We start from the raw sequence: 26121 nt of genomic DNA on the forward strand, positions 1-26121 counted from the left end.
CACAAAGCGGCTCTGTTTAGACCCGAAAGACCACGAATCACCCCCAACTGCTAATCAGTAAAATCCAATCAAAACCCTAAAACTGAAGCTCCGCATTCCTGTACACTCTATTACTACAGTAACCTAGCAGCAGCCATATTTTTGGTCACATGATGTCATTAAAATGCCTCAAAAGGCTCAAACACGTTCTAGACCTCCAGTTCAGGTGAAGCTAGCAGCTGCAGCCTGTGTCCACCTGTCAGTCACAGAGACCACGCCCCTAATAATGCAAACTTTAGGCTTTATTCTAACATAAACAGGTGTGTTATGGTGTTATTATCGTTGTGATCCTGGTACCACCTTCGGTCTGACGCATGGTTTGAACACGAGGTTGTCCTTCTCAATGTTCTTTGTTCCAGAATCATCTGATGACTCTGTGATCAGACGTCCTCTGAGACAGATGTTTGTTGTTTGGCCCTGCTGTCAGTGTGTGGGTGCGAGCTCCTTCGGTCCAGCTTTTCCTCAGAGCGCCGCTTCAAACGTCATCTCGGCCCTCGTTATCCTGGACAGCCGTCAGCAGCTCCACCTCTGCACCGCCAGCTTTTATCTTCCTGCCATACGTCCGGCACTCCAGGCCGCTGAAGTCCGACTGTCTGACAGTCAGAGATAAACTCTGAGGCTTAAACCCAGAGAGGTGCAACAGTGGCTCATTTGGAAGAAGCTGCAGAGAAAACTGAGGTTTCTGTCTCTTATCTGCTGCAGGAACAGGGACAACAGTGGGCAGAGCTTTTGTGCTCAACCGTCACAAAATCACAAACAGTCGTGACAGCGATGACTTCAACGGGAATCAAATCGGCACAATCAGGATGGACTGGGGACAGTCAAGTGCACTCCATGCAAACCGCTGAACCGCTGTTTGTTTCACACAGTTCAACATGTGATGGGACTAGGGATGGGTATCGAAACCCGGTTCTTGTTGAGAACCGGTTCCCACTGTTTCAATTCCTTGGAATTGTTTGCCATTTTTGCAAACGATTCCCTTATCGATTCCAGTCGCCCCGAATGACGTCACCACGTTGCGGAGCGTCATTTACCTGGCAGGAAACATGACGGCTCAAACGCTCAAAAGTTTGGTTATACTTTACGAGAACGGATGACAACAGGGCAACTTGCAATACTTGCAAAGTAGATATTTCATTTAAGGGAGGAAACACTAGAAATATGCAAAAGCATTTGCTCACAAAACACGCGATGACCTTAAATGAATGTCGTGTTTTTAATTCCGCTCCGGACTCGTGAATCTCAACCCAGCAGCAGCGGTAACGTTTGCACGTCCTCTCCCGTTAATGCGGCAGGTAAATAATCAACTAACAGTGCATATTATGTTAGCGCGATCTGCGTTATTACAAAACCTGCCATTACTGTGCATTTAGGTGACCATGATGAGAGAGACAAACAGAGTCTGGCTGGCGCTCGCTGGCAGTTCTCGCTGCAGTCTACCGGTAGCGTCTCCTTTCAGGCCAGGATAGACGAATGTCACCGAGCAGTGACTAAGTTTGTGGTCAAAGGCTTGCACCCATTTGCCACAGCAGATGCCCCCGATTTTTGGTAAGTGAATGTGTTTAATTGTAGGCAGGGACATTACTGGATATTCTTGTTTAATTGCTACAGAATAATTTATGTTATACTTTGTTATTGCTACAGAAGAATATTTATTTTATTATTTTACATTTACAATTTTTTTCCTGGGGACCCTGTGACACCCCATTGAAGAGCCATAGGCTGTGGATCTCTTAAGATCTCACTGTTGGGTTTGTAAGGCCATGTTACTCCTAAATTTCTATCTTGTTCAAAGAGAAGATATAAAACAAAGTTCTAAGCTAATCGACCTTAGCGTTCTCCTTTCTTAAAAAGAATCGATAAGAGAATCGATAAAGAATCGAATCGTTAAACAGAATCGAAAATGGAATCGGAATCGTGAAAATCTTATCAATACTCATCCCTAGATGGGACACATGTTGAACCTGCAAAACGTCAGGATGTTCATAAAGTTTATTGACAGTAGAATGCAGAAAATATGATCTTTAATCAAATATGAACTCGTTTTAAATCTGAGGGCAGTGTCATTGTCTTCAACATCAGTCTGTGAGCTGAGAGCAGCTGCTGCACTGTGAAACATTTAAAACATGTCAAACGGTTTCTCACTTTAGACATTTGACATGTTTTATAAGCTCTGTTGATAATAAATTATGAAATCTGGAAATCATCACCTTGTGTTTCTTTCAGTTTCACATTCATGATTACATGAGGTAACACGAGGGTAATTCTTCGGTACGAGACAGGAAACTGCGAGGCGGTCTGGACAGGAAGTCCTGGGGTCCTTGGCAGCAGCAGGTATCAACCCCCCCGTCACACTCATGTCTGCAGCACGGCCGGCTCAGCGAGGCCTTCAGGACTCAGTTCTCTCTGGATGTGGGTCACATTACTCCTCAGCTTTCCGCTCTATTAACACACTGCTCTCAAGGTTGAAGGTTTGATTCCCAGCTGAGCCCCAGGGGTGACTCTCTGCTCTGTGTAACTTCCTTACATCACTTCCTCTGTCACTCTGTATTCCACGCATACAGGGATCAGGGACACGGGTCATTTTAAAGTCTCACGTCTGCAGAAAGCTCAGCCTGCCTTAGTTACTGAGTAAAGAGTGTCCTCCTCACAAACATGCTGAGCTATGAAATAAAAGCCTGAGACGATCCGTATATCAAAGGCTGATCAGAGTGTCTGAGGACTGTGTTACTGCTTATTCCCTCCAACAGGACATGATAACAGAATCTAACCTGAGTGGAAGATGTTTACTTCAATGACTGCAGGAATTCTGGCTGTACTTGCGACTCTTCAGGTCTGTGGAGTCCCACAGGTGTTAAAGGCAGGTCTGCACACTAGCAAAGAGGACCTGGACAGGTCACCGTCGTCGAGGTGGAGAGAAGTTTAAACTGTCCAGCGCGCAGCGTCAGGTGACCTGTCGCTGGTTAAACCGCAAGCTCTACCTGTCTGCGCTCTGACTCACGAAGGTCCTCATGAGGCTCTCCCTGCACAGAGAGCAGCAGAAGTTTGTGCTCCATGTTCACTGACTTTCTCAAAGTCAGCAGCAGCTGTGATTGGGTTTCACTGACACTGGAGCCAGTTAACCAGCAGTCCTTCTCCGGGCAGACTCTGCTGCAGCGCTGCGGCTCTGTTGGGTCTGAGCGGTTTGGGAGAGGCTCTGTTCTGGACAGGAAGTCGATAAAAAAAGCTCGGGCCGCGAGCCAGAAATCCACTTTGGGGAACTTGACTCTAGTAGTGGGGAGCGGGTCTAATCCTCACTTTATTTTGGGGTTTCACTGTGAGTGTAAGCTGCAGGAGGTGCGGCTCTGCTCCGTGCTCCAGGCTCAGCACCGGTCCGAACCTTCAGCCCCGTGTCCGCAGCGTCTCCATCACCTCCGACAGCACCTCCTCACAGCACAGCAGCATCAGGTGGCCCTGACCGCTGTAAAGGTGCTGCATTGGGCTGAGCTAAGCCTACAGCTGTGACTGAGCAGCAGCAGTGAGCAAACAGCGAGTGGGGAGAGCAGCCCAAGGCTCAGGTGTTTTACCAGCAGACGGCGAGGAGTCGACAGTTGGAGGGGATCCCCGCATTAACATAGCTACGTTTTTGATTGGATGTATGTAATAGACACGAACACAAATAAAACACTCTGACAGTGTTTTTTTTGCGCCCTGAACAGCCGGCTAGAAAACATTTCAGATCATTTGTGTGTCCGAACAGGAGGACACACCGCCTCCATTCCCTCTGTGACCCTCAACATCCAGAATGGGTCAGAATACCAGACTCGAGCAGAGAGACGGAGTCAAAGCCCCCCTGACCCCAAACACAACCTCTGACACCTCGGACAGGAGGAAAAGCTGCCAATTAGATTCTGCAAGGAGAAAATCTGAATCTGGAGCACTTTCATTGATCCACTTTCATTGAGGGAGACGTTCTTACAGCAGCAGCATCTCCATGTGAATCCACACATGAAGTTCAGCTGTATGAGCTTCCCTCACAGGACAAACACAACTGAAGCCTCGAGAGCTTCATAAGATTCACAGTTTTCCCTGCCGATAAGAACCTCCCTCATACAGCAGTGTTTTGGTTTGTCCACAGTGACCCAGGTTTTCTGTGAATTAACAGAAACGTGAGCGTGTTTTATCGTTACAGTCTGAGCTACATTGGCTGTAATGTTTATTTCTTACAGTTTACATACAGAGAGTCGTGATGACTCACTGAGCTCACAGACTTCATCTAGTCAGACCACAGGAGGCGCCCCCTGCTGGCCAGAATGCAGGTCTAAAGCACGTTAGCATTGGTTAGCCACACTGATCTATGTGCAGCATGTGCTGCTTTGCGGCTCTCTGTGGTGTTGCGTTCACTGACCTGATCAAGAAGGCGGCGGCAGCAGACGGCGGCTGGCTGGTTTGGGTGCCGACGCTGTGGGCTGCTGGTTTAACGGGAACGTTCTGGGCTGTACCCGTCACGGTCAGATGACCTCCATCTGCAGTCAGACCCTGACAGATGAGACAAATATCAGGTCTTAAGCCAAAACATGAAATCCAGCATCACCTGAAGTCTCCTTTTGATGTTTGTTCTGTTCTTAAATTAAATCATTTATTTTTTTATAAAACGTTTCATAATTTACATAATTAATAAAAGCAGGCAGTCTCCTTCAGACTGACACAAACTCACAGAGGATCCTTGTCTTCTCCTGAAAAGATAAACACCTAAGCACCTTTAGAGAAACATCTGTACTTAGACTTTGATGTTTAAATATCATTTTTGTAGCAGTATAATATTTATAGTAAATAATGCTGATATCCCAGTATTATTTTTATTCAGAGGTCAGACTTCCCCCGACGCTCTTCATTTATCAGAAATTGCAGATGAGCGCCGTTAGCTCCCGACTTCATCAGCAGCAGGAGGAGGAAGCTCTGGACAAGGAGATCATTAGTTAATTACCTCAGGTCGTTAGCCTGATCGTTGCCATCCAGACTTCCTGTTCTGCTCAAACATGGCTGCTTCAACCACTGAAGGCTTTTTCCAGTTCGCCGTGGCTAATGGCTAGTCCTACTGGGCTAATGACCGGACAGCATGGAGGGCTGGTCTGCTGCTATAATTACATTTCATCATACAGAGCAGCTTGTTTTTGTCCTTTTGTGCTTTCATTCCAGGATAATGGAGCCACACATGAGTGTGACCTCAGAAACATAAACTCCAGCTCTTTGCAGCTGTAGTAGCACAGCTCCTGTCTCTGGCCTCAGATCCGTGGCCTAGTTATGGTGAATTACCGCAGTTACAGGAAGCGGCACACTGGGGCAGATCCACTCTTCAGCTGTGTGACTGCGACACGCTCGGCTGGCTAACAAGATTACACAGAGAGCCGGCAGCGGGATGAGCCAACGCCAAAACGCCATCCTGAGTGAGACCAATCAAAAACGAGTGCCACAGAGCACGCTGCGATTACCGCCTCACGGCTGTGCAGTGATGGTTTCCATCCAAGTTTGGAAGAGGAACAGACACGGCGAAGGTTTAAAACATCAGAGCAAAGAAAACATGCTCTGTGACCTTTCACCTTCTGCTTATGTCATCACTGTCATCATGTCACACCTGTGTGAAGGTTTAATGAGTGAATTACTGTAACTATGCTGAACTTGACCTTTGACCTGTGGGATGAGTGGCTCTGAGGCATGTTGTGTGTTCAGGTGTGTATGTGGCTGAGCAGGATAAATCCATAAAATCATGTGACACTCGTTTTCATCGTCTTCACCTCAGGCTCTGACTCGGTTTCACTTTCTCTGCGTCACCAGAATAAGTAAATGTTCGCCCTTTTCACAATAAAAGCCTGGTCTACTAAAGTAACACCTGCTGAAGCAGCCACTGAAATGCAGTGTTAAGGACATGACATCATCACAACCTCTCCTCACACTGTGATCGGCGGCCATGTTTACTCCTGCCCAGGCGTAAGTCTGAATGCCAATCATGGAGCTGAGATAATCCTGAGTATGATTGTCTGAGTTATTATACAAGAATCCATGAAACACACGATCCAGGTCTGAGGAGGTGCGTGTCATCTGTGGGACTGTGAGGACGTATCGCCGTGGATGATAATGCCCTCGGCGAATTGTGGCGTGACATCTCAGAACGATTGCATGACTGCTGTAGGAGAAGGAGTAAAACAGAGCTGGTGGAGGATCAGAGGCTGCCACGGTTCAACTCAGCACACTGATGGCGAATAATGAGGCACATGATGAAGACCTGGCTTCCTGCAGCGCTTTGAGAGTTTTTGGTCCCGCTGCCGTCATCACGCTGTCACAACTGCTCCATCAAACACCTGAGACTAACTTTGTCTTTTTCCAAAGGTTGCTGCTGAAGGTTGGGAACACCGGAGAAACTGGAAATTTCAGTCTGTTATAACTGCAGCTGATACACACACACACACACACACAAAGAGTTGTAGCCTGACTTTACAGCTGCATTAGAATCATGTGCAGAAAAAAATGTGAGGCTGAAGCTTCTGGTTCCTGAGTACAGGTGTGCACGTGTGCACAGGTGTGTGTGTGTGTGTTTACAGTTGTGTACAGGTGAGTACAGGTGGAGCCATACTGAGCAAACTGGTGTGAGATAACTGGACAGATCATATGGAGACCAGCAGAGAATGCACATTTGGAGAAATACAATCCTGACCCAGGTGACCCCTGACCCTTGACCTCTGTGCTTCTCCTGAACAACTAGCTAAATAGGGTGCTTACCGTACTGTGTCGGAGCTCAGGTGTGCAGCAAGAGACCCTCCACACCCCCTCCAGGTTCTGAGCTGGGTTCAGGGGAAGGGGCGTTACTGTGGCGAGCCCTTTAGCTCCGCCCCCACCGAGGTAGGTGCTCTGCACTACGCTCGATCTCCACGGGGCTCTGCCCTCCTGCTGCTGCTCCTCGTGCTTCCATCTCTGCTGCTTCACTGGCAGCTCGTCGCAGACCCAGCTGCTCTCTGAGATCGGGGCAGCGCTGGGAGCGGCAGGGCGTGGTGCCATCTCCCTGCTGACGCCCAGAGCTCGCCGCAGAGCGAGGCGCCTCAGTTGCTGGAAGGAGGCACCGCATACATCACAGCGGGCTTCGATAGAAGCATGGCGGACGCGGCGAGGCAACTGGAGACGCTGGAGCTTATTAAAGAGGAAGGAGGCGTAGGCCAGGTCCTGGAAGAGGTAAAGAGAGAGGGAGGACAGTCATGTGGAAGGTTGGACAAAATAACAGGAACACCAAAATCCAGTTACTGACACAGCTGAGCACCATGAAGAATTAAAGCTGACAGAAATAATCTCCACATTAAAGTTCGTTAGCTCACTGCTGGTACAGCTGGACGACAACATTTATGAATCAACAACCAAAAACTGTCAGATCAGCAAGCTTGGAAAACCTACACACACAGACACACACGTCCGGTATTCATATCTTGTGGGGACATCTAATTGACATTTTGCTTTTCCCTAACCGCTTACCCTAAACCAGTCTTTCTCAAAGAGTGGTACGCGGGCTGTCTCTGGTGCTATGCGGGAAATCTCAATTTTTTTTAAAGATTAAATAATATACTATTGTGGAGGTATGCAAAGATGACACGAGAGTTCCCAAGGCTTTTCCGGGAGGCGGAGTCAACCAGAAAACGTGTCGCTGAGCGTGAGTCCTCTATAAAGAGTAGCCCTTCCTTATCGCCAGCAGTCGTTGCTGCTACGGAGCGCTGGCGGGCTCGTTTCCCTGCAAAGGCGGCTCGACGCTGTCACACTGATGGTAAAAACACAGCCCTTTTCTGCCGTGCCGCCGTTACCACCACGCAGCTACCACCACGCAGTTACCACCGATGAGTTGGAGGTCCCCGGGAGAATTGGTAGGGCCACAGGAGATGCCGCCAGTGAATCGGAACTATCGCCTTGATGCCGAAGCTCCTGGTAGCCAGGAGAATGCGATCCGCTTCTTCTGCAAGTGAGTGTTAATCCTTCGTGGCCAGCAGCGGGGAGTTGGGGAGGCCAGCTCGCATCGGCACCTGTCGTAGGAAGACGTGAGTGAAGAGGAATCCGCCGTCATCCGTTCCTAGCAAGGATAGCGTGCCCTCCATGAGCTTGAGTGCGGTACCATCACCCAGGCCCGAGAGAGAGAGAGGAGTTTCTCGGCCGCTCTGTATCAGAGAGGGAGTAGCGCCGCACCAGCTGAGCGGTGTATTTCCCTTGGGTGGGGGGCCACCACATGATGGTATTTCGTGTTGTCAGCTGAAATGCCACGAAGCGCAAACTGAGTTTCGACGTGCACGAACCATGAAGTAGGGTCCTGATGCCAAAAATCCGGCAGCTTAACCACCACAGCAAAAATTAAAACGCACAGCTCTGCTATCACTTCCGGTTTAAATGAAGAGAGAAAACTAAACAGCAGTGGCATCTGTAGGGTTACCGATGTTGGGCTAGCTGGTATATAATGATGTGCTGTGTGGTGGCTAGTGACACAGCTATGTTAGCATAATATAAACACAGTGAAGCTGGAGGATGAACGCTAACTTTTTTTCCACTCAGTGAGGGTTCCCGATGGTCAGGAACAAATGTAACTGCATGCCAGGATGCTGTTAACGGACTAAACTTCAGTCCGTAATGTTAGTCATTAATATACTGCTGGCCTGGGCTGTAGTTACATCGTAAGGATTTAAAAACTGAGCTTGAAAATGAATAGTGATGATAAAAACTGAAAGAGGCCGTCGGTGATCACTGACTGTTTTAGGGGCTTGTTCAGATTAAATAGAACATAATACAAAGCATTAAAACATGTTAAAAACACAACAGCCTTGTTTGGGCCCGCAACTAGGTTTCATCAGGTCATCACTCCAAGATCCCACCTGTTGCAAATGCTTTAATGCAGTACAGTTATTATTATCACGTCACATCCTGTTTATGACAGTTAAAATAAATAACATTCATATAAAAAATAAAATTGTCTCATGTAAACTGTATGTGGTGTTAGATAGGCCTATTCTACTGTACTTTAATGTCGGTCATAAGGGTGGTACTTCAAGAGCCATATATTTTAAGAGGTTGTGCTTATTGTGAAAAGTTTGAGAACCACTGCCCTAAACCTAACCATAATCTAACTGTAACCCTGACACTAAAACCAGAAGTCTCAAAAATGTCTTCAAACTTGTGGGGACGGGGATTTGGGTCCCCATAAGTGTATAGTATAGTAAACTTCCAATTTTTGGTCCCCACGAAGATATGAATACATGCTCATATGCACACATACGCACACTCTCACACACACACTCACAGAAACACACACACACAGACACACATACACAGCTGTCAGCCTCAGATTTACAGTTGGTGTGTCAGGGTATGACCTCCTGTTGACTCGAGTCACTGAGCATCAATGGAGGTTGGCGCCCTGCATGATTGGAATAACTTCACATGACCAATCAGACAGCTGCAGCCCAACAGCCCGAGCTGAAGCGCTTCACCCCAAAATCAAACGTGCACGTTTCCTCGGCCCTGCAGCCGTTTGTCCTGCTGGCTGCTGCGGCAAGCTCCATGTAGGAGTTGAACTGTGTTCATGTTCACGTGAAGAAATTTCTCTTTGGCCCAAATAAAGAGCATCTCTCTGGAGTCACTTTCAGAAACCAGCTGCTCCGACACAAACAAATCTCTCTGACAGTCTCTCTGACCTCTGACCTCTGACCTCTCCCGTCTGCTGCTGCAGAGCAGCTGGCAGGATTTCAGTTTAAAAAAAACTCATCAGCAGGAACCACTTCTGAACTTTTACAGCCTAATAAGAGCCATGAGAGAGAGGAAGGAGCAGAGGAGGCTGACAGATGGAGAGAGCCAGATGAGGAAAAATGGGGAGAAAAATACGAAATTAACATTTCTCATCAAAAAGCAACTTCCTAAAATGATTAAAAAGATCATCCAGTCAGAAACTTTCACGTAATGTGACCATGTCCAGGAGATGCACAGGTCAAACTGTACAAGATCATTGCAAAAAGACACCAAGCAGAACCTCATGAACCCACCTGACTCTGAAACACGCACAGCAGGAGCTGTAGGTGGAGCTTCAATCATGACATCATCACTGAACTCATCTGGAGCGCAAACTCTTTGTAACGTCAAACTATCAAACCTTTTCTACCTGCTGACACCTTAGCGCTCATCACACACATGAAAAGCCAACAAACTTGCAAACAGACTGACAGACCGATCCCAGTTCCCTGGACAAGCTGACCCCGGTTCCCTGGACCAGCTGACCCCGGTTCCCTGGATAGTCCAGGTCGTGCAGTCTGATCCCGAAGCTACTTCCACGCTGAGTGCAGTCTCAGTTTGAGAGCAGCCGGCGTCTCTCTTTAAATCTCTTTCTATTCACACACATGACAGAGGGCTGTCCCACCAGCTGGGACCCTGCATCTGCAGCAGGCCCTGTGCTGATGCCACTTCCTGTCCTCACTGTGGTCAGTCACAGCTGTGGCTGCATGCTCACACAGGATGTCAACTTTTAAATATGATGCATGAAATCCCTTCAAGAGTAATACCTGCTCTGAAGCTGAGGTGGAGGTGTTGGAATTGGAGGTGTTGGAAGTGGTGTTGGAGGTGGAGGTGTTGAAGGTGGTGGAGGTGAGAAGATGTGCTGAGGTGAGCTCACTCAAAGTGTTTCAGGGTGTTATATTATTGACCACCAGGACCACTGTGTAGCTCCTCAGGAGGGCCCTTTACTATCTGAGCATGCTCCTCACGCTCACTTTAATCACACGATTCATAGTTGTTATTAATCTCTGGTTCAACAAACTCAGAGTTTTCCAGGTGTGCTGCCTTCGGCAGATATTATGAGTATCACTTCCGAGACCGCCTTCGAAACGAGGACATCCGACGGAGATGCGACAACCAACCGCCAATCGAGGGGCAAATTCAAAAACGCTGATTGCGATGGTTTGGACATGTGTGTCGAATGGATGCGAGCAGACTGCCACATCAACTCCTCTGGCGTAAACGACCCACCCAGTGGAGAATCCACCGAACAGCACCGAAGAAAACATGGCTACAACAGGTTGAAGATGACATCAGGGATTGCAGAATAAATCTCGACGAGGCCAGGACAATCGCCAACGATCGCCATGCATGGAAACGAGTTGTGAAGGAAATTCGACAACCATTGGCACCCACAGCAGCGTATGGGCTTACGAGTCGATCCAGACCCAATGCCAGCTAGGGATCAAAGAAGAAGAAGAATCTCTGGTTCTCTTCCACAGCATGTCTTTTATGCTGTCTTCCTTCTCTCACCCCAACCAGTCACAGCAGATGGCCGCCCCTCCCTGAGTGATTTTGGTCTTACTGAGTGAAACATGAAGTCTGTATGTTCTGGATTATTCAGAGCATGCTCACTCTGGCTAATTACCTGTCAGTCACAAGTCATCAGCCAATGAGAGCGCTGGCTCACAACTGGATCCACCCCTCATGGATATTGCAACATCCATCTTTGATATACAGTCTGTGGTTTAAAGTTTATCTAAAGACAGAGGGAAGCTGCCCCTGACCTTCTCTAAATCTCTGCAGCACTCTTCCCCAGCACAAGGCCGCACTGCTGCTTCTCTGTGACAGAGTGAAAACGTTTTAGACGGAGCAGTTCACCTACTGATCGGAAGGTTGGTGGTTCGATCCCTGGCCCCTCCAGTCTACATGCCAAGTATTGTTGGGCAAGATACTAACCCCAAGTTGCTCTCCAATGCATCCATCGGAGTGTGAACGTGTGTGAATGTTGTTAGAAAAGCACTCAGTTTAGAGTCAGTGCTTGGGGGAAGAGTACTTTGAGTACTCCGGGAGAGTAGAAAAGCGCTATATAAGAATCAGTCCATTTACCATTTACCATGAAGCTCCTGTCAGAGCTGGTTCTGCCACACCTACATACTGTATTGACATCTGTGATTTTCACAGACGGAGGTCGGAGGAACAGATCCTGATTTAGAAGAAGAGATTGTGTGGTTGTAGCTGCCAACAGTCTGAATGCTGAAGAGTCAGCGTCTCTCCAGTGGCACACATTTGTCTTTATTCTCTCAGAGAAAACTGATTTTCCTCTCCACATTAATCAGTGCTCTAATTCTCCCACGAGGCCGTGAGAGAGTTTTCAGAGCTAATGGCTCTTTTGAGCGTGTTTAAAGGCAGGAGCTGAACTCGCCTCCCTCGCCACTCATTAATCATCAGTGTGGCGGCAGAGGAGTGCCTCCTCGCCGAGATTCACGGGGACCCTGCAGGCACGTGCTTCAAAACAGTCCTGGTTGTAGCTGTCGGAGGTCGGTGAAGCGACCTGCAGCGATGCCGCTGCAGGTGAGATGGACTCACCTGCAAGGCATCAACAATGCTCTGCTTGTGTTGTTGTTGTTGGTGGTGGTGATGTGTACCGCTGGCAGCGGGAGAGCTGCAGCCGTTGAATGTACTGTTACAGCAACCGTGTGATTATTGTAAGAATAAATAATGATGCAAAGCATGAAGCACCAGTAAACAAATTAAAACAAACAAGTACCGTTGAGAAACTATAATATAAAAATTACAATTAAAATTCTCAACAAAAACAACTGGTGAAAATATAAATAATATTTAAACCACTTTATCACCAAAGCATCTAAGTCAAGTCACGTGACAACGCAATATCTAAGCACAAGAGGGGGGAGGGGGAGCAAAGTGTGCCTGCTCTGTGCTGACACAGCAGCGGCGAGTCCGGCGACCTGGCTGTTTCGTCTTTGCCGAAAGCACAGCATTGCAAACAAGAGCGGAACTTAAAGTAAAGAATCGATCTCACCAGGCTAGTATCAATCCGATACCTATGCCGACTTGGTATTGGTATACAATTGATATTTGGATTGATCCGCCCACCACTAATCAGCAGTGCCAAAAACAGTTTGTCTTTATTACAGTCAGATTCTGCGCTTGTCTGATTCATTAGAATTTAATTTTTATTTGTTACATTTTTATTTTGTTGCAAGTTAATGACATTTTTTGACAGAAATTCAAATGCTTATCAACAAAAGTGTCTAAAAACATGAATTTTACTGCTCATCTGTAACCACCAATCAGCTGGACAGTGACAGTCTTCCTTTGAGCTTCGAGCTATTTATTGTGATTGGTCAGTTTAAAGGGGCATTTGATCTCAGCTATGCTTTTTAAAAACAATAAGAGTTGTCCTCTCTGGTTTGTGTGACAGTGTGCAGAAGATTTCTTTTTCTCAATATTCATGCTTTAAGGAATATTTCAGCATTTCTTCCCAAGCGATCAGAGAGACATCAAATCATCAACCTTCACTCAGGAAAAGATCAATGTGAGCCCGACCTGCTTTTTGCCTTTCAGTAAGAACACAGACACACACACACTGATCTGTTAATTAAGAGTAGCTGGCAAATTAATCAGAGACTGCGACACATGACTGAGTTCATCACCAAGAGAAATGAAAACTGACAGTGAGTGAAGTGATATGGGGGCGGGGCCACACAGAGGGCGCCGTGGGTCAGTGTTCACACAGAATGTTTTCAGGATTTAAGGATGAGCTGAAACAATCCTGAAACTGAAGCCAGAGAAGTTTCAGGAGCTAGAAACATGTAAACATAGAAACACGTGAAAATAGAAACGTAAAAACAGAAACGTAAACATAGAAACGTGAAAATAGAAACACAGGAAAATAGAAACACGTGACCATAGAAACACATGAAAATAGAAACACATGAACACAGAAACAAGTAAAAATAGAAACACATGAACACAGAAAAATGTGAAAATATAAACACGTGAACACAGAAACATGTCAAAATAGAAACATGAACACAGAAAAACGTAAAAATAGAAACATGTAAACAGAGAAACACTTGACCATAGAAACACGTGAACACAGAAACATGTTAAAATAGAAACACATGAACACAGAAACAAGTAAAAATAGAAACACATGAACACAGAAAAATGTGAAAATAGAAACACGTGAACACAGAAACACATGAAAATAGAAACACATGAACACAGAAACACATGAAAATAGAAACACGTGAACACAGAAACACATGAAAATAGAAACGTGAACACAGAAACATGTTATAATAGAAACACATGAACACAGAAACAAGTAAAAATAGAAACACATGAACACAGAAAAACGTGAAAATAGAAACATGTAAACAGAGAAACACTTGACCATAGAAACACGTGAACACAGAAACATGTTAAAATAGAAACACATGAACTCAGAAACAAGTAAAAATAGAAACACATGAACACAGAAAAATGTGAAAATAGAAACATGTGAACACAGAAACACATGAAAATAGAAACACATGAACACAGAAACACATGAAAATAGAAACACGTGAACACAGAAACACATGAAAATAGAAACGTGAACACAGAAACATGTTATAATAGAAACACATGAACACAGAAACAAGTAAAAATAGAAACACATGAACACAGAAAAACGTGAAAATAGAAACACGTGAACAAAGAAACACATGAAAATAGAAACACGTGAACACAGAAACACATGAAAATAGAAACACATGAACACAGAAACACATGAAAATAGAAACACATGAACACAGAAACACATGAAAATAGAAACACGTGAACACAGAAACACATGAAAATAGAAACACGTGAACAAAGAAACACATGAAAATAGAAACACATGAACACAGAAACACATGAAAATAGAAACACATGAACACAGAAACACATGAAAATAGAAACACATGAAAATAGAAACACGTGAACACAGAAACACATGAAAATAGAAACACGTGAACACAGAAACACATGAAAATAGAACCGTGAACACAGAAACATGTTATAATAGAAACACATGAACACAGAAACAAGTAAAAATAGAAACACATGAACACAGAAAAACGTGAAAATAGAAACACGTGAACAAAGAAACACATGAAAATAGAAACACGTGAACACAGAAACACATGAAAATAGAAACACGTGAACACAGAAACACATGAAAATAGAAACACATGAACACAGAAACACATGAAAATAGAAACACATGAAAATAGAAACACGTGAACACAGAAACACATGAAAATAGAAACGTGAACACAGAAACACGTGAAAACAGAAACGTGAACACAGAAGCTGTCATGGTCCTGAGGCTGTGGACTCAGTGGTTTTGGTTTTTATTATTATCTTATGTTTCAGGTTAATTCTTGTTAGGATTTTCTTGTTATTAGGTTTGGTTTCTGTTTTGTATTTTGAGCTCCTTTTGTTCTGTGTCTCTGTGCCTGCCCTGGTCCCACGTCTCTGTGTTCCCTCCCTGTTGCCATGTCTGATGTCTTGTGTTAAGCTCGTGTCTGTGCATACCTGTTGTATTTCCTGTTTTACTTTGATAGTCCCTGTCCTGTGTGTGTAGTGTGTCTGGTTTTGCTTCCCCTTGTCTCATCAGCTCTGATTTTTCCCAGCTGTGTTTCCCTCCTGTCTCCCATTCCCTGCTGGGTATGACGCCTTTTGTATGGCCTGCTTTAACAACGTGCTAACCTTATTTACAATCAATATTTTATGGATGTAATAATGATACTAAAGATACAGAGGGCTGTTAAAAATAAAAAGAAAGTTTATTCTTCTGCTTGTTGCTGGTCCGTCTGTGTTACCTCCATGCGTCATCCTGTGTTCCTCCCAGTATGTTTTCCTGTGAGTTATGGTTTCAGATTTGTTGGTTAGATTGTCCCAGTTTAGGTTTGTTCGTAGTCTCCGTCCGTCCCATCTCTGCTCTGTCTGTATTATCACCTCATGTAAATAAATCCCACTCATTGCATCCTTAGTGCCTGCGATTGGGTCCTTTTCCCTTCAACCCTACACGACTGCCGCCGCAGCTGTGACAGAAGCATGTGACCATAGAAACACATTAAAATGGAAACGCGTGACCATAGAAACAAGTGAACACAGAAATATGTGAAAATAGGCACACGTGACCATAGAAACGTTGAGATAGAAACACATGAACACAGAAACACGTAAAAATAGAAACATGTGACCATAGAAACACGTGAAAATAGAAACATGGGACCACAGAAACACGTGAAAATAGAAACATGGGACCACAGAAACGGGAAACGGGAAAATAGAAACACGTGACTATAGAAGCAGAGTTTTATTCTCTCCCGCTCTGCTCTTCTCACCACAGGAAATAAAGTTGAGTAAAGCCTTTAACTCGTAAGACCTGATCTCTGTCATGGCATGCATTTTTAATTTCTCTTTGCTATTTGGGCTGATTGGGACCTGATTAATGTAAAAACAAAGAATTATCTTTTGGATGTAGTAGATGTTCCTTCCCTGCTAACCTCAACTAAACCTCTGACAGGATGTTCTCAGGGCTACGATGTGATTGTGTATGAATGGATATGAATGTAAATTCGTGCATCTCCAGTCATTTCCAAGAATAGAAAAGGAGAATTCTCAGCTGCTCTGAAGCTGTGAAATCTGTCTGTTCGGTCACAGCCTCAAAGAAGAACCTTAGATGTTTGATTGAAGGTCACATATGTTGCATATTTTCTGTGAGGGTGAAGATGTTCCTGTTACAGCTGGTGGGGTGAAGGATGGAGTCGATGAGCGGGTCCTGCAGAGAGCATCATCAGTCTCAGTCTGTGCCGGCCTGCATTAGCAGCTCAGCGTGGACTCCATTTGTTGTCTCTAACAGATTTGGGGCTTCCCTCTGAGGAGGTGGAGCTTCATCTGCCCTCCATCACACAGTCGTTTATCTCAGCAGGCCTCCTCGGGGTCTCAGACTCTGAAAGAAATGGTCTTGTAGTCCGCGTTTCAGAGCATTATGTTTCAGTGTCTGTGTCCCTGCAGTCAGACAGCAGGGTGGAGCTTTCACTGACTCTGATGCTTATTTGGAGCTCCTCAGGCTGAGGATCAAACTTTGAGAAGACGCTCAGACTCCAGATCAGAGCTGCCGACTGCTTTTATGTGCAACACACAAACAGGCTAGATGTTTCTCTTTAAGCCGTTCTTTCATGCTCTGAAAATGATGTGCAGCAGTGCCCCCTGGTGTGTGGATACAGGAGTCCACAGTGTGTTTGCCTGTGAAACCAGCTGCTAATTAATCAAACCTATAACCTGAATCATAGAAATTATTAGCAGCTTGTAAGCTCTGAGCATCAAAAACAGAACACCATGCGGAGAATCAATTAAGTAAACTGGGTTTATATATTTAATGATGGAAGAACTTCATGAAACTACTATCCTGCTCACATGACCCGTTTGAAAGCATTAAATTGGGTTTTTAAAGTCTGAAGACCCGAGCTCAGAGTTTATTCTCCTCAAAACCTGCAAAACCATCATCACCATCATGAAGTAAGATATGTGCTGTGGTGATGATCAGGATAATATTGGGCCTGAATGGACAGGCAGAAGTGACGCTCAGCACTTCCTGTTGGGCTCTTGAGGTCAGGCTCATAAAGCTGCTGCTGACTGCGTCATCTTTCTGCTGACACAGCACATCCTCGGGGCTTTTACTGCAGCGGGACCTTCACTTCCTGCTCTGGCGACCTTGGTATCTTCAGTTAACTCTACACACCTTCCTTCTATAAATCCTTCCCAGTACCCCCAGTAGTAGAGCATACTGTAATCAAACAGGATTCAGGATTAAAGCAAATGTGAAAAATTTGTAGAGATTTAGTTACAGTGCAGATTTACGTGAAATCAGAGAAGAAGCTGATAAAATTGTTTTTGCCTGGTCTAAATATAATACCCGTCACCATGCACGAGCTAAATCAGTCTGACACCAGGAGATGTTTCTGGGTCCAAACAGACAAACCAGTCAGATCCTTTCAGCTCTCACACAATGATCAGTGTATTCTAAATATCAGATATGTTTGGCGGGCGGGTGAAGTCAGGGCAGATGATGATGTACTGGTGGCTAACTAATGAGCTATGGATAGGCTAACAGGAAGACATTAACAGGAATATGGAGGTTGAGGGTTAAATTGTTCACATTGAGGGTCCCTGATGGGCAGGAAGAAGACACAAACGATGGACCGAAGTCCAGCAGAGAGAATGTCTGAGGCGATCCATCCGCAGCACGAGGTCAGCCATGAGTCTGCTGCTGATCCTCACGTCCACACTGAGAAGGATTCTTCAGATATTTAGTGTTCGGGACATCATGAGTTCCACGGCTGCAGTTACATTGTACTTCCTTTAAACTTGGAGCTAGAACGACCCCAGAGGAGTTTCTGTTCAATAAAAGAGACAAAGAGACGAGAGGCTCGTCCAGCGCTGGAGATGCTCGGACCGGAAACACTTTAATCCGTCGGGCTGTCAGTGAACAAGGCTGTTCTAATTCAGCTAACACAAACTGGCGGTTTGTGCTCATTTTAAGGATTTCAGTATTTACAAGTAATAATTTACAATTTTTCCTTCCATACATGATCTAAATATTTCCTGCATACCAGGAGAAAATTATTTTCTCTGGATGTAATATATACTTAAAATACACATAACAACGAGATGGAGGGGAAAAAGAGATTAAAGAGGCGAGTGAAGAAACACAAGTGATTCAGACTTTGTGATGTTATTGTGTTCAGCAGAGCGAGCAGCGACTCGGTGACCAGAGAGATCATCAGAATAATCACAGCTACCCGCTCTGCAGAGCGAGCGAGAGCGAAGAGCAAAGCTCGCTTGGCCCAACAGAGACGTGAGCCACTCTGATGTTCATGCATTGATATAAAAAAAAAACCTGACAAAGGAGTTCAGTGTCAAACATTCACCCGGACTGGAAGTGGACCTCCAAATCTCCCAATCAAAGTTCAAAGCAAATACAGAAACATGAACTCCATCAAACTACATGAGCAAAGGAAACGATGAGAAGTCTGAGTGGACGGCGTTATCAGAGATCACAGGCCTGCCTGCATCGACATGCACACAAATACTGACAACAAACTGAAAACAACTACAGAACAGGTGAGTGCAGTGGTCACACACAGGTTAGAGTCCCTGTGAATCCCAGCCTGGAGCCAGCCTCCTTTTAATGGGAACGTTTTTTCAAACATCAATAAAACCACAAACTGTAGTGTGGAACATATAGGATGTATATGACGTATCTGTGTGTGCCACAGAGTTTAACGTTTATTCACAGGAGCCTGTGGTCACGCCTCAAAGGTGGCTGTGGCTCGGCAGGCGCTGTTATTCGCCCTCGCCACGGGCTTAAAGAGACATTCAGAAACTACATCAGTGATGTCCTTGCACTGGTGCCGGGTTTCGTGTTTCCGAGACACGTGTGTGCAGATGTGTTTCTGACCTTCAGCGCTGCGGTGTCGGCCAGAGCAGCAGCCTGTCGGTTCAGCTGGGACGCCATGATGTGGCAGCGCTGGCACAGTCTACGTAGCTCCTCCTCCTCAGGTTCGCCATAGCGGCTCAGCTCGCCAGCCGACAGCGAGCCTTCGGGATTGGGCCGAGATGCGCAGCTCCTCCTCACCTCCTCCTCCTCATCCTCTCCTGCAGAATGAAGGCGTTTCCTGCGACAGGTGGAGCCCAGAGGAAGAGGCGTGTCCCCCTCCACCACCTGCAGACAGGTGTGCATCTATACATTTAATGTGGAGTGTGTAGAACAGGGCATGCATTCAGAGACACAGAAATATAAGGGCATAAATACTGAGCACATGTGACAGAAAGGGAGCAATAGACTGTTGATCACTCATACCAGTAGAAACCGTCTCTACTTTCAGCTCTAACTTTTGTCTTGTCTGTTGGTCTCAGGTTTTCTACTTTCAATAGAAAATGTCTTTAACCCAAACTGACCAGGTAAGCTGTGCGTGAACAGCGTTCCACTGAGAACTCAGGAGTGTGGATACCTGAAGAACAGAAGGAACCAAACCCCCGGCGTGCTCGAGTCATGTGGCATCCTCTGTTGAAATGAGTCGGGTTTTGGTCAGAGTAAAATGGGTTGTTGTGACTGGTCAGGAGTCGGCTACAACAGCACATATTTATTCTATTGTTTATCAAAATATTTATTTTAATAATTAATTAAAACAAAAACAGGGCAATCAGGTTGTTTTCATCAAGCCAATCAGAGCGAAAGCTGCTTCCTCTTCAAAATAAAAGTACAGCAAAGCAAGTTTGACACATTTATACGTGAATTATACTTCTGTGTGAAATATATGTATGAACGCCATTTTAACCCTACGCTGTAACCTGACGTGTACCTCGGGAGAAAAGCAACTCCACACCGACATGTACCGAAAAGACTTGAGTTGCAGTTCGGACTGAAGTTAGTCTGAATCAAGCTTTAGAAATGATGCCAAGCACATTCAACAGTGAGCTCAGCGTAGACCTAGGACGGATGTTTGTGCTCATCTGTCTCATGTGTGAGCAGGATCAGAGTGGTTTGCGTTGTGTGATACTCACCGTATATCTCCTGTAGTCCGGCCCGCGTCCCCGAGCCATGTTCCAGTACTGTGAGTACATCTCTGCTTAACGAGTGCTCAGTTATGAACTCTCTGGCTTGATTTTCCTTCAGCCTCTGAGGAAATCTGTGCTTCCACTGCAGAATAAAGGGACGCGGGGTGAGCGCGGGCTGTGGGTGGAGAATGATGTTGCTGAAGCGTGAACCTTCACACAGTGGGACAGGACAGGCTCTGACACGGGCTTACATAACGGCTCATCAGCACACTTCAGCTACATAATGCTGATGGTGCTCTAACACCACCCACAGGAGTTTAAAGTGGGTTGGAGGTCAGAGAGCGAGGAGCCGGTCCTGAGGTCTTGACACCAGGTCCAGGATTAACACCTCTGTCTCAACTCTGCAGGTGGGAATGCCTTCAGGTTCTTGTCCCTGGGGGGTGGGGGTGGGAGGAGCTGGAGACGACAGACAGGTTGGTGATCTGTCACTGACTGAAAGCAGGCGGGGGTGAATGTAAGTAGCGGTGAGCCTGCTTTGAAGGGTGCTGGTGCTCAGCCTTGACTCACTGAGAAGGAGAACCACTGTGCCTCCTCACAGCACGGACGCAGGCCTGCAGGTGGAGGTAGAGTCAGAACTTCCTGCTGTGGAAACTAGAATCATTATTATTATTTTGACCTTTGCCTCCATAATCTTCAGGTAATCAGTATTTGTACTGGAATATGACCCAAGCGAGGCCTCAGAGCATCTGCTAAGTGTTCCAGGTTTAACCTCTGGGGGGCGTTTCCTTTTTGCCCTTTTATTTAAGCTTTGGAGTTTATTGAAAACTTCATTAAAGTGTTCATTCTGCAGTCTGAAGCTGAATCTCAGTGGCTCTTTTTAATTGCTTAGATTAGTGTAGTGCGTTAAATTCTCTCCTCAGCTAAAGATGAAAGCAGCCCGGCTAATTTCAGCAGATTACTGTTGATTCATCGTGAAAAACAAGACTGAGTGGAACTGAATAAAGAATAAATACACAGAACAAATACTTTTTATGTCCGTTTTTTATTGTAAGATTTGTTGATTTTGTCTCTTGACTCTTGACTGACTAGCGAACTGTCTCTTGGGTCTCATGTTTAGTTTCAGGCTCCTCCTCTTGTCTCGTGGTCTCGATTGTCCTCACCTGTGTCTGTAACCTTCTGTGCGTACAGTCTGTCATCTCGGTCCTTTGTTGCGCTGCGATTTCTGTATTTTTCCTTTTGATTCTTTTAATTTTATTTCTTGTAATTTGGACTTCATTATGGACTCTTACAGGACATGCCCTGCGATCAGATAACAATAATGAAAAAGTTGGAGTTGGAGAAAAACTGGATGCAGAGAGTCGTTTTACAATTGAGCTGAAGGAACATAAGACCTTTCCACTGTTAGACATCCTGCAGTTTAATAGATGCATGAATAAGAAAATGTGTCCTAGGTGAAAAAGAGAATAAATCAATGTCTCGCTCTCCTTTTGTGATTGGTTTATATGGTCGACGTCATGTCTGAACTGATCTGATGAACGGCTGATATTCTCACTCTGAGGTTAGACATTTAGCTGCTGATTGGCTCCATCTAGTGGCCAAACAATAGAACGCCATCATCTGCTGTGAGCAAATATTTTTCTGCAGGTTTTGATGGTATTTTACACTCTGCAGTTATGAGGGTGTGATGGCGTCCTCAGATAGACTCATCTGAAGTGGCCTCAGCATTTTTCCAGGATACTGCACACGACTCTACTGTAGAACTGTGAGCCGCAGCTGTTTTAAAAGATTGCATGTGCATGTTTTCAGTGAAAGGTTTATGATTTCACAGCTGTACAACACGAATGTGATCTAAGTTTAAACATCCAGCAGTAAGTTTCACAACTGGTCTCACAGCTTTGAAGGAGTTAGCTGAAGCGTGGAGCCGATGACAATCTCCTTAAAGTAGTCAAAAGGGCAATGGTCCGGACTCAGAGCAGATGGCATCAAAGGCATCAAAGGCTGGAGGCGAGACACGAGTTAGTGCCGTGACTGCTGTTCTGGCTAAGAGTAGGTCAGTTGACTCTGTGTGTTCTGAGTAGGAAGGAGAGTCTGGATCTGCAGCAGCTTCAGCGTTGGGGTTCACTGTTGATGAACTGAATACTGCAAACAATGATGATAGCTTTTATTAATGGATCTGCTGTTGAGATGGCCGAGATTGTTGAGATGGTCAACAGTGTGAAGTTCCTAGGTGTGCACATATCAGATGGCCTCTCCTGGAACCTGAACACCACCACTATCATGAAGAAAGCCCAATAACATCTTCACTTTCTTAGGAAACTGAAGACGGCCAGTCTCCCTCCTTCCATCCTCACATCATTTTACCAGGGAACCACTGAAAACGTCGTCTGCTGCTACATCACTGTCTGGTGCGAGTGTAACCGGTGTGTTTCTGTGTAATGTCTGACAAAGAAAGGTAAAAGAAAGAAAGACCTCCAAGTAAATAACTTGCTCGCTCCAGCTCCTCTCCCACAGGGGAATTGTAGAAAAGGCGCTGCATTTATTTTTACATTAAACATAAAGTACGAACTTACATGGAACATATTTGACATAATGTTACAGGTGAGACCTGAGTCTGAGAACCGCCCCTGGTTGGCGGAGCTGGTCTTTGCCCCTTCATAAGCTCAGGTGTGGGCAATTAGGTATTCTCTAGCAAACCTGAAGCTGCGAGTGCTTGGTCCAAGCTGGGCAAGTTGGTGTTTTTAATTTCTTTCTATGAAAGCTTGATGCGGGTCCCCCTAAACTTCTGTTGGAACGGTGGGAAACATTGCGTTCCTGTGAGAACAGTGTAGTGGACTTCACCGCCACTGACCCACATTTATTAGGGTGTGACGCGAACTTGTGGGCAGAGTACCGAGCTGCTGCTTTGCCAAGTGGATTTCTGGCTGCGGGCAAAGGACCCGACACATCAGTGTGTTTTAATTTGTTTTAAACTGGTGTAATTCGACAGACTGTGACTGCTGCGGCTGTTGATTTTGTTTGTTTCTTGTTTTATTTTTCTGTATCAGTAGGCACCGCAGATATTGATGGTTTTTAGTGTTTTATCTTTTTAATATATATATATCGCTGGAGACGGTGAAGGCGCTGCGTGGAAAACAAATCCTTTTTTTTCTGTCTTGCTGCATTTTGCATGCACCGCGGTGGGCCCGAGTGAAGACGGCACTGAAGGTTTGCTCTTTTTTTTATAGTGTCTTGCCCATTTGGGGTTCTGTGTGAGTTGCCGTCCCTTTTTAACGTGTGTGGTATGTTGATTTGTTCTTAACCAGTTCCCCGCAGCGCCTATCCTGTCTCACGGGCAATCATACAATTTTGTCGGGTTTTTTTTATCATATTTAATAAAGTTTTAATTGTTTTTAGGTGCCGCTGTTACACTGTTACTTTTATTTTGTATTAAAAATTAAACCCTTTTTAACTGACTGTGCGCCTACGGCTCTGTCCTATTTTAAATGGGTATCTACCACGGGTCACAATAGGTAGGGCTGCCAACTGTCCCGTTTTATCTGCGGCATCCCGTATAATGAGCAAAAAGGTTGGCCCCTAATTCTACCTTAAATGTCTGTATTTTGACTGTTACCTGCAATGCCACTTTCTCACTCTTACATTTTTCTGTATTGACCCTACCACGGGTCACAATAAGATGAGAAAAAAAAACACCAACACAAAATCCGACATACCTGACAAAGAAAAGTAAAAGAAAGAAAGACCTCCAAGAAAATAACTTGCTCGCTCCAGCTCCTACAACCAAATACAAACAGTGGGGGAGAGGGTTAGCTCAACCCATCACAACTTCCAAGCTAGCCAGAATTATATATTCATGCTAGCGTTAATGGCGCCTAAAACACATTTGTGGCACACACATACTACACATTTATAGCATCTAACAAAAAGCAGGCATAATGATGACAATAATTGAACTAAAATCGCAATCAGAAACATCAGGGTGGCTAAATATGAATTATATGTGTGTTGTACAGGGTCTGGAAAGAAATGACACCCACCTCTCCCACAGGGGAATTGTAGAAAAGGGGAGAGGCCAAAGGGGTACACTGTAGCTGTGTCCCAAAGCGTCGGCTGCATCCTTCGGAGGCCGCATTTGAAGGCCGATTACGTCACAGCCAGGCGACGAAGGCTGTCCCAATTTGTCGACTCCTTCAAATGCGGCCGACTGCATTTTGGTACACTGTATACTGTGTATATTGTTGTACTGACAATAAAGACCTCGAATCTTCAATCTTTATAATGCTGGTGGCAAACTGGTGACAGTGCAGAAAACACACATTCATCTGATTTCCTTTTAAGGCCCCACAGAGCTGAGATGTACTTTTGTATATTTTCTGCTGCATGACAGTTGAGCTTCCCCAGGCTGTGTAAGTCAGGCTTCCACATGATTCCTCTGATATTATCTGTCAATGTTGGTGAGTTTAGACAGTGAGTGAGGAGTACTGTCACTGTGCTTGTTTTTATTACTAAATCATTTAAAATTAATCAATCTATAGCTCTAGTTTTCATGTTTTGATTTTATTTGCTGCTCATCCTGTGAAACAATCGATCGTTCAAATACCAGGTATAGCTGGTCCAGAACCAGCAGAACCACCAGAACCAGCCCTCAGTGTGTTTGTTTCTGGGATGAATTTCTGATCCAGCACTGATTCTAGCAGAATTTCCCACCACAAGGTCAGTCTACCCACAGACTTACTGCACGATTAGGCTAACAGATGCCTGTGTTAGGCCGAGACGCTCTGTGGAGGACAAATCTACTTTCTTACTGTTGTCTTTTCAATGCTGAGCATATTGGCCCGTAACAAAGGGAATAAATGGGCTAAACTCCACTAGAAGCACCAAATCTGTGCCATCTAACTGGCTAGCTGGAGGCAGGGCGACTTATACTATTGTATATTCAGTAAAAAGGACTAGATGTTACAGTCCCTGTTAGTGCATTGCTTTAAATGGGGAGACTCTTGAGGGATGGCTGTTATGAGGAAAGGCAGCCCAGAAACTTTACCAGTAGGCTGAAAATAAAACATTCCATTTAGTTTAAAGGTTTATGTGCAAGACGAAAACTGAAAACACTGAAAGTCACAAATGTAATGTGCATGAAACGAGAATTCAAACGTGGTGATAGCGCCAGGTGCAGATGTGTGTCACAATAACTCTGATTATCAGGGCAAAAAAAAACCCTGAAAAAAAAGAGAATAACACTGAGTGTATTTGAGCATTTACAGAGCTTGTGCATACTGCTGGATTAACCAGTACAAAAACATGAACGTTACTAATGCTGTTAATTTAGGGCAGCTGGGGTGTAAACTAGGGGTGGGTTTTGATTATCGATTAAAATCGATTCTGGCTTGGATAGCATGATATCGATTTATTATCCTGAATCGATTTTTAAATATAAATGTACTTTGCCCGAAATGCCAGAATCTCAGGTTAAACCTCACAAAATTTCTACAACCACCAAACAGCTAAAACAGTAAATGAGAGCAGGTACACGGATTCTGAACAAAGACGTAAACGCAAAACGCGGACCCAACGCATCCAAATCAGTGAGATGTCGCCTTTCTCACCCGACAGCACGTAGGCGGACACGGACACACCGTCGGGGCTGAAAGCCGACAGCTCACTGAATTTGAAGCGTCGGTGGGCGCTTTGTGTTTA

At 45.2% G+C, this 26121-nt stretch overlaps 1 protein-coding gene across 2 annotated transcripts in view; it reads right to left on the reverse strand.

Moving 5' to 3' along the window:
- The window catches only part of LOC134643769 (kinesin-like protein KIF26A), a 91122-nt gene extending 70511 nt beyond the window's left edge, over positions 1-20611 (reverse strand). For both annotated transcript variants that reach the window (XR_010096399.1, XM_063496311.1), the window contains exons 1-4: positions 20437-20611; positions 19331-19594; positions 6796-7233; positions 4427-4557 (exon numbers count right to left, since the gene is read on the reverse strand). Coding sequence is in view for 1 of the 2 variants with exons in the window: in XM_063496311.1 (XP_063352381.1) it covers positions 4427-4557; positions 6796-7233; positions 19331-19594; positions 20437-20496 (893 nt within the window). In the remaining variant the exon portion in view is untranslated. The remainder of the gene's footprint in view (positions 1-4426; positions 4558-6795; positions 7234-19330; positions 19595-20436) is intronic.
- Positions 20612-26121: the final 5510 nt, after the last annotated feature.

This window comes from Pelmatolapia mariae, linkage group LG15, assembly GCF_036321145.2.
Source record: "Pelmatolapia mariae isolate MD_Pm_ZW linkage group LG15, Pm_UMD_F_2, whole genome shotgun sequence".
NCBI classification, from domain to species: domain Eukaryota; kingdom Metazoa; phylum Chordata; class Actinopteri; order Cichliformes; family Cichlidae; genus Pelmatolapia; species Pelmatolapia mariae.